The sequence below is a fragment of the Streptopelia decaocto genome (genome assembly GCF_964273445.1).
Source record: "Streptopelia decaocto genome assembly, chromosome: 5".
NCBI lineage: Eukaryota > Metazoa > Chordata > Aves > Columbiformes > Columbidae > Streptopelia > Streptopelia decaocto.
The window spans coordinates 58,185,353-58,197,758 of record NC_138659.1 but is presented as its reverse complement, the minus strand read 5'-3'; the positions used below and the strand labels follow the sequence as shown (position 1 = coordinate 58,197,758).

General features: G+C 43.1%; 1 protein-coding gene across 12 annotated transcripts in view; it reads left to right on the top strand.

Annotated features, from left to right (window-relative positions):
- Positions 1–11,354, top strand: part of BTRC (beta-transducin repeat containing E3 ubiquitin protein ligase) — a 115,617-nt gene extending 104,263 nt beyond the window's left edge. For 10 of the 12 annotated variants that reach the window (XM_082052418.1, XM_082052416.1, XM_082052425.1 and 7 more), the window contains 5 exons: positions 67–316; positions 1,011–1,129; positions 5,384–5,494; positions 6,092–6,170; positions 9,786–10,910. In XM_082052418.1, coding sequence (XP_081908544.1) covers positions 67–316; positions 1,011–1,129; positions 5,384–5,494; positions 6,092–6,170; positions 9,786–9,947 — 721 coding nt within the window. In that variant the 3' untranslated portion in view covers positions 9,948–10,910. Of the gene's footprint in view, positions 1–66; positions 317–1,010; positions 1,130–5,383; positions 5,495–6,091; positions 6,171–9,785; positions 10,911–10,947 lie in introns of those variants that run through there. The other 2 variants (XM_082052419.1, XM_082052420.1) reach the window with 2 other exon arrangements.
- Positions 11,355–12,406: the final 1,052 nt, after the last annotated feature.

Below are 12,406 nucleotides of genomic sequence, written 5' to 3'. Positions count from 1 at the left end.
ACAGAAAATTCACTGTATGTTTTTTTTTTAACTCTCTTCTCTCTGGTTTGAAATTTGAAACTGCAGGGTGTGGGACGTAAACGCAGGTGAGATGCTGAATACCCTGATTCACCACTGCGAAGCAGTACTGCACCTACGCTTCAATAACGGCATGATGGTGACGTGTTCCAAAGACCGCTCCATTGCTGTGTGGGACATGGCTTCACCAACAGACATCACCCTGAGGAGGGTGCTCGTAGGGCACCGAGCAGCCGTCAACGTGGTGGACTTTGATGACAAGTACATTGTATCAGCATCCGGTGACAGAACTATAAAGGTGAGGTGTTTCAGGAGCTTTTTAGTTGCAGCACTGGGGTATTTAATAACCAAGAACAGTGACCAGGCAGGATAGATGGTCCCTGGCAGTTATTACACAGATCTTCCTTTAGAAGCAGTGTTCTCTTGATGCTCATTTCTACTCATCCCTCCTCTGTTGAGCTTGCACAACTTGTTTATAGAGCTGTACGGCAAATCAGGTTCAGGTACAGATGCAGTTGAAAAAGGACTTTTTTTTCTGTGTTCCTTTTCAACTTGACCACTTCCATAATCTGTTTCAGCGTCAGTCATTCAAACAGTTGTCAGAGGGCAGCATGGGGGCAAAAGTGAAGGTGAGTGGATGGGAGTCACTTAAGTGTTACTGCTATGATCTCAATCTGCAGCATTAAAAATTAGGAAAATCAAGACCCTGTGTAGACTAAATCATAGCCCAGGAGTGCTAAAGCCTGATTTTGGAAGCTAATTCTCATATGGTGTGGCAAAAATCTTCTGTGTACTCAATCTCCAGTGACTCAAGCTGCTAACAGTTGCAGACTATAGTCATAAGTCATCAGAGGGGTAATTTTCCCAGTCTTAATGATAGCATCTTCAATTAAGAGCATTCTGGATGCACTTATCATACAAATACCAGCTTTTGTTAGTCTTTTCTTAATAATTTTGTCTCTGTGTGATTCCCTCTCCCCTTCCTGTCACAGGTTTGGAACACTAGTACCTGCGAATTTGTGCGCACCTTAAATGGCCACAAACGAGGCATTGCATGTCTGCAGTACAGAGACAGGCTAGTAGTGAGCGGCTCTTCAGATAATACTATCAGGTGAGAGACACACTCCCATTGCAGAGTTCTGTGCAAGTATATTGTCTCTGATTCCCTAGGATGTGCAGAGGTTAGGCAACTGAAGTGCTCTGTACTCTTGTCATCTTTGAAATATGTTTTCTTCTAGAGAACATTGGGAACTACTGGAAAGAGATATTAGAAGCCTGGTTTACTGTGTTGTCTTTCATCCTCTATATCCCAAGAGTCCCATACTAATCAACAAGTTGCATTGCTCTGACAATTCTGGTGTATGAAGGAGCTGGCAGGCACCACTTTATGTGATGTCCTCTTGTGATATTTTAATTGGCCTATGTGTCTAGTTAAAGGGGTCAGATTTGCAGTAAGAGGCATTTAATCCTCTGCAGAAATCCTCCTGGGCTCTCGCCAAACTCTTCTTGTGGTACTTGGCACCTGGTTAAGTTTGGAACAGCTGGCTTAGAGCATGAAGTTCAGTTTGCTGCCTTTTGCACTTCTCCAGCTGCTCAGATTGCAACCAGTTTGCTGCCTTTTGCACTTCTCCAGCTGCCCTGGTTGCAATCTGAGATTTAACTCCTTCTGGTCTCATGAGCCAGGATTTCTCCCAACCTCCTGCGGCTGCTGGCAGAGGGATGTCCCACTACAGAGCAAGCTGGAATAGTAATGTACATGATATAGGGAAATGGCCCTGTCATGCAAACAAGAGTAAGACCAACCTTCCTTTTGTCATTGCTTTAAATTAATTGTCTGCTTTCTGATAAAACTTGAAAGCTGGACAGGGTAAGCAGAAACCCTTCATTTTGCCTGTCAGTAATAATTTCTCCTCAGCGGGAATGATTCATGCCACTGTTTCCCTGTGGACTTTGCTTGCAACACACAGCCTCTGCCTGCTTTGCATTCTGTAGGAAAACGGTGGTCCCTTGGTTGACATCACCAGATCATTGTGCCAGACCTTTTTATTGGACTGTCTGAGAGCATGACCAAGAGAGCTGGAACTTTTGTCTCTTCATCAGGGGAAAAGTATTACAAGCTTTGTATGAGTAGAACCACGTGGTGAGAACTCTGGCACTTCAAACAGAAAAAAACAGCAACCTCTGCCATTGTGCTGTGAAATGTGGGCTCAGAATTAGAGCAAGAAATAGTTAAATATTACAGCAGTTAGGGAAGGATCTAAAATATGACTTGCAATGCTAATAAAAATAAATGTCAAGATAGTGATAACGGTGAAGAGGAATACAGTTACTTTAATGCTTACATTAGACAAAATCCCTTGTTGACAGATAAATTGTGCTAGAATTTCAGGAATGCTGGCAGTGAATCTTAATGGAAGTCAACTTTGGCAGCTGTGTGGCCAAGGCACAAGGCTTACCTGGACACATCATTTTCTCCCAGCCATTAGCAGAGGGCATAAGTCAGTGGAAGGGTGGCAAAGAATGGGCAGGTTTCTAAATCATCTTTGGTGGTGGCTTGTTGCTTCATATGTTTGATTTTAATTCATTGTAAAATGCCAAATGTTGCATGTTGGCCTTTCAGTAGAGACCGCCTCCTGACACAGAATTTGAAGTTCATTGTTCCTTAGCTGCAGGGAAATGTTTTTCCAAAAGATGACTCTATGTTTTCTAGTTTTGCAACTGCAAACATAAGGACCTTTGAAGCTGAGAAATCAATAGCCTTCTTCTGTAGAGAGTCTCCCGTATAAAAGTGATTTGGTTTTTGTTTTAGGCCAGTAATTTCACCTGTTTAAAAGGACACAGCTACATAGGCATCACTATCATTGTGCTGATTTCCATCTGGTAGAAACTGGTCCATCGAGTTAAATCCAATCACTTCAGTATCTTAGCCTCTAGGCCCAAAGTTCATAATTGCCACAGACAAGCATGGTATAGAAAGAAAGGAAAAAAAAAAAGGTAATTTAGAGCAAGAAAACAGAATCAGACTACATCACCTGGGGTTCATTGTTAAATGAGTGGTTGATATGCATGTGTGTATCCCGCCTCCAGTGTGTGCATATATGGGGATCTGGTACTGGGCTGCTTAGACAGCAGCGTTCTCTCTAGGAGATGGGGATTCAGGCTCGCCTGCTTTCTGTGCATCTTCCAGCTCTGCCAGGACTTCTGGTGAGTTAAAGGCTGAGATAATTTTAGACTTCCCTCTACTTGCAGAAGTTCTCCCAAAGCTATAGCAAGGAAGAGTGGTACTGTTTTTGACTGTGTGCACCTTGGAGTGAATTTTTTTGTTTGGTTGTTTTTTTGGGGTTTTTTTTGGCCCTTTGGCTATTTAAAGAAGTAGAAATTTGAGAAGGTTATCAAATCTAGGAGGTATCCTTGGCACTGATTCTGCTAGGAGATTCTGCTCTTATATAGCAGTTATGCCTTTTGTACATGAAGGCCTATTCCCCACATGGCTGGGGACACTATAATCTCTCCTAATCAGATTCAGGTAAAACCTCAAGGTGGGACCTGAAAATACACGCCTGAATTGGTGTGATGCAGCCTCTTAGAGGTACTGACAATCTCAGGATTGATGGCAAGGAATGGAAACACATGGCGTGAAAGTTCCTGGCACAAGATTCCTCTTCAGACCTTTCTGCACCAGTTCATTTCTGGCATTGTCCATCCTGTTTACAGTCTTTGGGAGACTTGATGCTCTCTGACCAGCCAGAGTGCCTTTGGCTGACCTTTGCCATGGAGTTGCTTGCTCTGACCTTGCCTGGTGTGCTGGTACTCATGTGAAAACTATTCAGATCTTCACAGATTAACTTCATGCATCGAAGAATCACCTTGTGCTCCTCCTTGGCCTCAAACATGTGCATAGACAAATCCTTACACAGTTCTGCAGTGATGAAGGAGTTCTGTTCACTCCTCTGTTGTCCGAAGTTGAGAGCAGCTTGTCCATGGCAGGACAGCTGCAGTCATTATCCACCAACCTTGGGCACACATCCACTGGGTCTGGATTATTCCCTGGGGGACCTCTGGAGTAAAATATGTAGGGACAATTTATCTCCTTCTGTGTCTGTCTCTCAAGAAGAAGTGAACTGACCCCTCAGCAGCTGTGCTGCTTCGAGATATGTCACCAGAGAAATTCCACAAACCACCCATATTTCTCAATGCTGTGAAGTTCATGTCAGTCTGAATGCTAAATGACTGAGCATTTAAAAACACTTGTGACTGCTGTCTTTCAGCTGTGTGTCAGGGAGCCGCAGAAGATACTGGTATTAAAAGACTCCTGTATGAGCAGAGCATGTCTTAGCTGGAGGTGGAACTCCTCTAGACAATGTATGTCAAAGAATTTCAGTTGTTGTAGGCAAACAGTCTTTCTTTATCTATCGTAATAGGGAGTCATGTCAAAGAGCTAACAAAAGTACGGAAAGCAAATAGATTTACTTCGTAACTGTTTCAAGCATTTGTTGAATATTTTTCAAGATAGTGTGTAAGTGTAAAATTAATTTATTTTAATTTATTCTCCTTGCTAAAAAGCTTTCACAAAGCCCAAAACTCTGAGATACTTATAACTGAGAGAAGAACGTGTTGCTGAATCCCTTACTGGGATCCTGTGTACTGGTTTTGGTGCCAGAACTTTTTAAAAACGTTGGATTATTAGACACAAAAGAGAGCCACAGGAATTATTTGAGAGCAAGAAGAAAATGCATTACAAATAATAAATATAGAGTGCCAATTTTTGCTTATGCATAAGGTGCCTAGATTATAGAGTAAGCATACTTTCATGACAAGTAAAAAGGACTTGTTAATTCTTATACCTTTCACCACTGTATCAATGTCTAAATTTGTCTGATGGTAGTCTCCAAATCAGAAGTAGGCACGTAGGGGTAACAGAAAGGGGCATGTGCCGTGTGAAGGTGATCTTACCATGGGAACAAGCTGCCAAGGGGATTGGTAAGTCTCCCTCTCTTAATGTCTTAAAATCAAGGCAGGATGCTTTTATGAAAAATCAACTTCAGTAAAATGAAGTTACGAGGCTCACTCTGAAGATAACTGGGAGATATCGTGTTACTAGAGCAGTAGATACTAGAGACAACTGGTACTAAACATTTTGGATCTCTGGCTCATTTCCTGTGTGATACTGTAACAGGGTCGTGTTGAAAAGCATGCATCTGCTTGACAGCAGGAAAAGGAATTATTAAGGTAGTTTGTTTCTTCTTTGTTATTTCGTCATAATCTTTATTTCCAAGTTTCCATTAAGTGCAAGCAAAGACCACATGTTTTGTTGCAATGACCAAATACTCAAAAATTCTTAGTGCTTCTTTGTACTCTCTTCTAGACTGTGGGACATCGAGTGTGGGGCATGTTTACGAGTACTGGAAGGCCACGAAGAGTTGGTGAGATGCATACGCTTTGATAACAAGAGGATAGTCAGCGGGGCATACGATGGGTGAGGCTGTCAGTGCAGTCAATTCCTTGCATCTTCCTGTCTTTCTCAGTTTTTCACATCCCACTTTGCTGTATGTTGCTTATAAATAGTAAATTATTTTTCTGTCATACCAAGTGGACCTTATCATGGCCAGAAAATCAAGACGATGCCATAAAGTATAACTTTTTTTCTTTTCTTGAACTAAGTCAGTGTGATTTGATGTGTGTGGTCCAGTTCTTTAGCTTGTAAGAATATCCGACTGATTCAACCTGAAACCTCGTATAGGTGAAACACTGGTAAGAACAATCTTTCCCATGTCTTCTGGACCATTTGCCATTACAGACTTAGGCGTCTGCACTCCCACATGTTTCTGTTAGTTATTACCACCTGCTTTTTATGTGTTTTACTTTGTTAGCAGTATATTTTTTTCCTCCCATTAAGCTCTATAAGCTTTACAAAGGGGAAATGCAAGAACAGGTCTCCAGAAAGATTGCTGTAATTTTACTTGAACTGGTGTATTAGCTAAGCTGTACTAACAGTTAATTTTTTTTTTTCTGTGAGCTGTCAGTCTTTTCTCTTTGACAAAGCTGTGATGTTTGTCTGTTTTTTCACTACTAGGAAAATTAAAGTATGGGATCTTGTGGCTGCTTTGGACCCCCGTGCTCCAGCAGGGACCCTCTGCTTGCGAACCCTTGTGGTAAGAGCTTTTGATAGGGGTGGTGGAGGGGACAGAAAAGTGTGCTTGATCGGGGCTATCTTCAGCCATGAAAACTCCAGTCATGTTAGCCCCAGCCTGTGGGATCTAGAAATCATTTCTAGAGGTCTGGCTTTTTTAGGTGCTCAACTTTTATCTTAATGTTGCAAACTGTAAGGCATTGAAAGTTATAACCTGTGGAGTTCAAGGGTGGGTGTCAAGACGATGGGACCAGACTCTTTTCAGTGGTGCCGAGCAATAGGATGAGGAGCAACGGGCACAGACTGAAACATAGGAGGTTCCATCTGAATATTAGCAGAAACTTCTTTACTTTGAGGATGACAGAGCACTGGAACAGGCTGCACAGGGAGGCTGTGGAGTCTCCTTCTCTGGAGACATTCAAACGCACCTGAACACATTCCTGTGAATTTCAGGCGAACCTGCTTTAGCAGGTGGGTTGGACTAGATGATTTCTAGAGGTCACTTCCAACCCCAACTGTTCTGTGATTCTGTGAGTTTTCACTTACTTTTTAACAGTTTTGTTCTGTGATTTGAAGTTAATAACTAAATCCATTTTTGAGACTTGGAATCCATGTCCAAATGGGTTTACTTTAGCCTGTGTGTACCTAATGTTGTAGTAGTAAGTTTTCTTAATTTTTGACATGAAATTTCTTAAAGCAAAGTAGTACATTCCAAATTTGAGGAACAAGAACAAAAGCACCCCTTGGATTGCCTTTACCTGGCTTTTGGGTGTTTAAGGAAAAAGCAGATAGGGACTGGAACAGACAGTGAAATTACCTCATCCTTAAACAGCAACTGCTACTTTCATTCCATCCCTTGGTATTTAGTGCAGGTCCGATGATGGTGTGGTTAAAATGCTATTGTGGGAGTGTTAATAACACTCATAGTTGTGCTTAGCAGTGGCTCTGCACTGGACTTACAATAATGTGGGAAGGTTGTGAGAAAAATGCCAGTACAGCCAAGGCCATGGGGTTTCTAGAAGCATTCTTCCATCACATTCACCCTAAAAAACTTCCACTGTTGCTGGGGAAAGAGGGCAATTTCAATCCAGTACCAAATTCTCATTGAAAAAGAAGTACTAAAAATATATTTCTTTTTTATCTAAGAAGTGTTTGGGTTGGTGTATGTTAGACCTTTTCCTGCTGTGGCATGTGACTACAGTCTGTGCTCTACACTGAGATCCCACTGAGGCTGTCTGATTCTCTAAAAGTGTGGTTACCTTCACCAGCTGACCTTCTGCACATGCATCCACCACCTGAATTGCTATTGTTGCCGTAGATTCCACTAAAGTATTTTACTTCACATTTAGCACAGGCTGTGAGGGTCACGGTGACTCAGCCGACAGGCAGTAGATCATTAAGCCATGCTCTTTTCCAATCATGTATTTGGACCATAAGCTGCGGAGTAAGAGTCTGTGAGAGCCTTGGATGCCTGCAGGTGCTATGTTGAAAAACCTTTTTGTTAGCCAAATAGAACTGCAAATAGCTTCATGGCCGAAATCCAGAAAAAACCCTTTGTCATTGGCCACCCAGTTGCAAACTATGGAACAACTCCATGCTCATGAGCACATATCCTGAGAGTCTAAGACTTCAGCTTGGTATTAGCAGTGTTCCTGCTCCAGCCTGAGACAAATTTGTGCCTAGTAACCTGTAGACTTAATTTAACTGGTGTGATTTCCTCTGCATTTTCCAGCAGTGGACAGCCAAGTGCCCCAGCTAATTATATTATAAATCAGAAGCGATGGGAAGGAAACACTGTAGGAATCTCAACACATGGATACTCATAAATCCCTGTTTGATAGTGACGGAGGGGGCAAAAATTGGAGGGGGCAGGGCAGAGGAAGCTGTTGAGATGCTTTTAGGACTTTTCATGTTTATGACAACAGGGTGTCCTTATACGTGCTTACCCATGGTTTGTTGGGTTTTTTTTTCCTCTTCCCTCGGACTCCAAAATTAAACCTGGCTGCACAATGAACAGTGTGAGTCTCCTGCTGCTCGTGTTCAATTTTCAAACAGTAGGAGGAAAGTGCACAGATAACAAATGTTCGCTGCATGCCAGGTCCCTTCCAGTTTTGTCTTCCGTTAGCTGGAACGACAGTCACATGAATTTGACAGAAGCTTTCCAGGCACAGAATAAGCACACAGTTCAGTTTTCCTTATGAGCTTAAGAGTCCAGGTCCTTGTGGCCTCAGCTGAGGGTCCACATTCTGCTTATTGCTGCTGCAACAGCAAAGGGCAGGTGCTGTGTGGAACTTCTAGGGTAGCCTTACTTAGCCTGTAGTGACTGGGAGAAAAAAGGGGGTTTTGGAAACAGTTTTTGGAAGTACCTCTTTCTCTCTTGGTGTCTCTATGAGCAGTTCCTCAGTGGATCTGACTGCTGTAGTGATATTTTTAGCAAGAACTTCTTCACTACTGCAACACAGACTCTGGAAGAACATTTTTCTTTGGAATAGGTGGGAAGATAGAAACCCATAAGGTATTTTCAAGAAAATTTGACTTGTGGTTGGATGGTCAGAAAGGTTCCAAAGACTGAAACTTTTTAAAAATTTATCTTATAAATAGAATCTTGTTTGTGTGTGTGTGTATTTTCAGTTAATTGTAATCTTAAAATGCAGAGTTTCACTTTAAAGCAGCTGTTGTGCCTTTCTAACCAAGCTATATTTTTGTAGGCCTGTGCCTGAAGACAGAGGCTTCCTATTTAGTAGCTAACAATTTTCTTTTGTCTAAATATTTGAGAAACCTGTATTTTCAGTACTACAATATTTTAAAGCGTGCTCTTTTTTCCCTGACCCTAAGCCTCTTAAAACAAATGAGCACTAAAGAGGAACATGTGTTAATAGAACAGATAGGGGCTGCTCTACTTGGATGGTTTCTATTCCCTTCTGACCAAGGAGGACGCCGCTGCTCACTCTTGCAGCAGTGCAAGCATCAAGAAAAAATAGGGAACACAAAAGGAAAGCATAGTGGATTTGCTTTGTGCTATCCAGGATCTTGCGATTACCTCCTGTTAATTACAGTCTGAACTCTTGCCAAATGGTCATGCCATTTTCTCTCAACCTCAGAGCAGGATGCAAAGTGACTATAGAGAATGCGCTTTCTACTTCATATTTTCAGAGCTTCTTGAGAGGAATTATTACTGTGTCACTGGACTTTACGGCAGGCTTCTTGGTGTTCTCCAGTATTAAGCTCTTTCCTCTTTAGCAGTGGCAATGATGCCAGGTCTTGAATGCAAAGTTCTCATCTCTCCCCCTGTAACCTACTGCATCTGGGAATGCTGTGATTTTGGGAGTTTCTCTGTGCTCCTGTCAGGCTGAAGTGTGTTGTGGAGGGAGCTTGGGTTGTTCTGCATAGTTGGTGTATGGGGAATGGAAGAGTAAGGGGATGGCTGTAATAGAAACTTCCTATTAACCAAGAACTCATATACGGCAAACTCCTTTCACTGAAAGAGTGCTTAGTTTACGTTATATGATGTGTCATGTGGGTTTTACTGAGAAATGAACATAAAGCTAGAATCCAAGCCCAAGTTCATAATCCCTGCTCCATCCTAGGTGCTAGCAGGTTTCTGAAGTAATGTGCTGTGTCTCCCACTTGCATTTAGGAGCATTCTGGAAGAGTCTTTCGACTTCAGTTTGACGAGTTCCAGATTGTCAGCAGCTCACATGATGACACCATCCTCATCTGGGATTTTCTGAATGACCCAGCTGCCCAAGCAGAATCCACTCGTTCCCCATCCAGAACATACACCTACATCTCAAGATAAATAACACTACACTGTACCTCACACTCGCACAGGTAAAAAAAGAAGGCTCAGAGGCAAGCATGCTGCTTGAATAACGAGCTGGGTCTATCAGTATTTCTCATCTTGGTTGGACAGTAATTACAGTGTCCTGTAAGAGGACAGGAATGGGTTCGATAACTGAGAATAGGGACTTTATTTTAGGCTTTGTGGCGCATCACGTCTGTAAGTTCCCCTGAAGAACTCCTCCTCCTCTGTCCATCACCATCAATAATTAAATCAGCTATCAGTGCAGCCCAGAAGGAAGAAGGGTTTCTGCAGGGTGAGCAGAGCAGCTGCTGCCTAACAAGGGGATGCAGATGGCCTGACCCTGGGCAGTTGTCACCAGGCAGGAGGGCTTTGCCAAGAAGCGTCAGCTTTATTCCCTCCCTCTGAAGTGGCGACCGTTCTTCTCACTCTGCAGCAAGCTGATTCAAGAGAACAGTTTGGCTAGGGGAGGAGACACTGGGGCACAAGCCCAGGCAAATTAAATTGAGATGCATCAGTGTGCAAAATCACTTGCTGATAGGGCCCTTGTTCTCTATAGCACAGCATGGGTGTTAAATTTTTCATGTCAAAGCCTGACTGGTTTGGTCATCACCTTGCCCTTTTGTTTTGGCCAGCACAATGTGGGGAAGACATAATGTTTTGTGTATTTGGGTTAGTTGTAAAGTGGGGTATCATGATTGCCCACTTTGGTGGGTACATGCACCATTACTGTTAGTAGCTTGAGAAAAATGGCAGAAGAGCTGGCACACTTCTGCAGGGGTTAGCGTCCACAGTGACATTTTGCCCATGAAAATGCTCTGTCATGGTGCACATCTTGTGTCCTGTTTGACTGGTAAATATACAGTGATGCTCTGGAGCTGTTAGATCAGCCATCTTGATTTTCTCAAACATTCTGGTCAATCAGATGTTCTTTTAAATCATTAAAAGGTTTGGTATGAATGGGGTTTGTTTGGTTTGTTCTGTTTTTTGTTCCCAGGACTCGTTTAAGCTGCAGTATTTAAATTATCTGCCAATGCCAGGACAAAAGAACTATCCACATAACCAATACTTGCTGAAGAGAGAGGCTCTCAGACATTTTTCTGGAACAAAGTTGGCATGCGGTTGATCTCGGACAGGGTCTACTCGGCGCGGCTGACTGCTAAAGTGCTGCTATATCAGAAGATGACTTTTATCTTTCAAGAACAGTTGACATTTTTAAACCTTCCCGTCCCTTTCCTCCCTCATCCCCCTCTTCCTGTTCACTTCTCTTCCCTTTACCCTCTTTGTTTCCCTTCCAAACCCAGTCACAGATGTTCTATGAATATATTTAAGATGTTGCCAGAATGTGTTGCTTTGCTGTTAAGCAGAAGACTTATAGCCACAGTGCATCCTGCTGAGAGAAATCACTCCAGGGTGGGTGGGAGGGTGGGTGGGAAGGAGGCTGCTACTCTCAGACTGAAATCAATATCCATTGCTAGGCCTTTGAAAAAGCATTCAGCTCTGAAGAGCAACAGAAACACTTATAACAGCCAGACCAGCCCCCCTGCCAACTTCCCTGCGGCTTTTGGCTGTTCTGACAGCAGACTTATTTTTTGTGGAGAGAGGACCCTTGAAATTTGACTGTTATGAGCCAAATCCATCTCTTTCCTCTCTTGCCTGCTCTGCTAACCCTTTAGAAGCTGGATGTATATTGTAGTATCCCTTAACATCTGCTTGGCTGGGGAATGCTAGTCCATGAAAAGTTGAACTCTCTTCTGCCAAAGTCCCGAGCATGATGGACTGGGGCTGAGATCCTGTCCACACCCATCCCAGGTGAAACGTTGGCCCAGGGCAATATTTCACTAGCAAAGGGTTTGTCTGTACCATCGTCCTCCTGCTGTTCTCCCTGAAGACAGTGTGTTGCTGATGGCTTATGAATCATTCTGTGAATTGAAGGAATTTTGGGGCTGGAGTAAGGAAGAAAGCTGGACATTGCTCTTTTCTTTCCATTCCTTCTCCCTCAAAGAGGCTGTAGCTGGGTGCCGGAAGAGGGAGCTGCCAAAAACCTTGTGGAGCTCTCAAGATCAAGTCACCCTTGGGTGTTGACACTACACAAACACTCAGGCCATTATGGTAAGATTTTGCTCACATGAACAGTAGCAGGGCACAGTCCCCTGGTGATGGCAGATGAGTAAAATGAGTATGGCCATGAGTACAGGCAGCACGGTCAGCAGTGGCCCCAGGCTGGTTCTGCAGCATTTCTGGGGCTGGCCTTGCGAGAAAGCCTTTGGAGGGAAAACCGTTGGTGTGCTGCTCTAACCTATGTGCATGCTGCATTGCAGTTCAGGGACACAGGCTGATTAGTCCCTTCGCTGATAGCTGAGCTGGTTCTTTGCTTTCTAGCTGAGGCTTTTGCAAATTAACATTGTTGAGTAGATAAAAATAGCCCTAAGCAGAAGAGACATGAGAAGCAATTT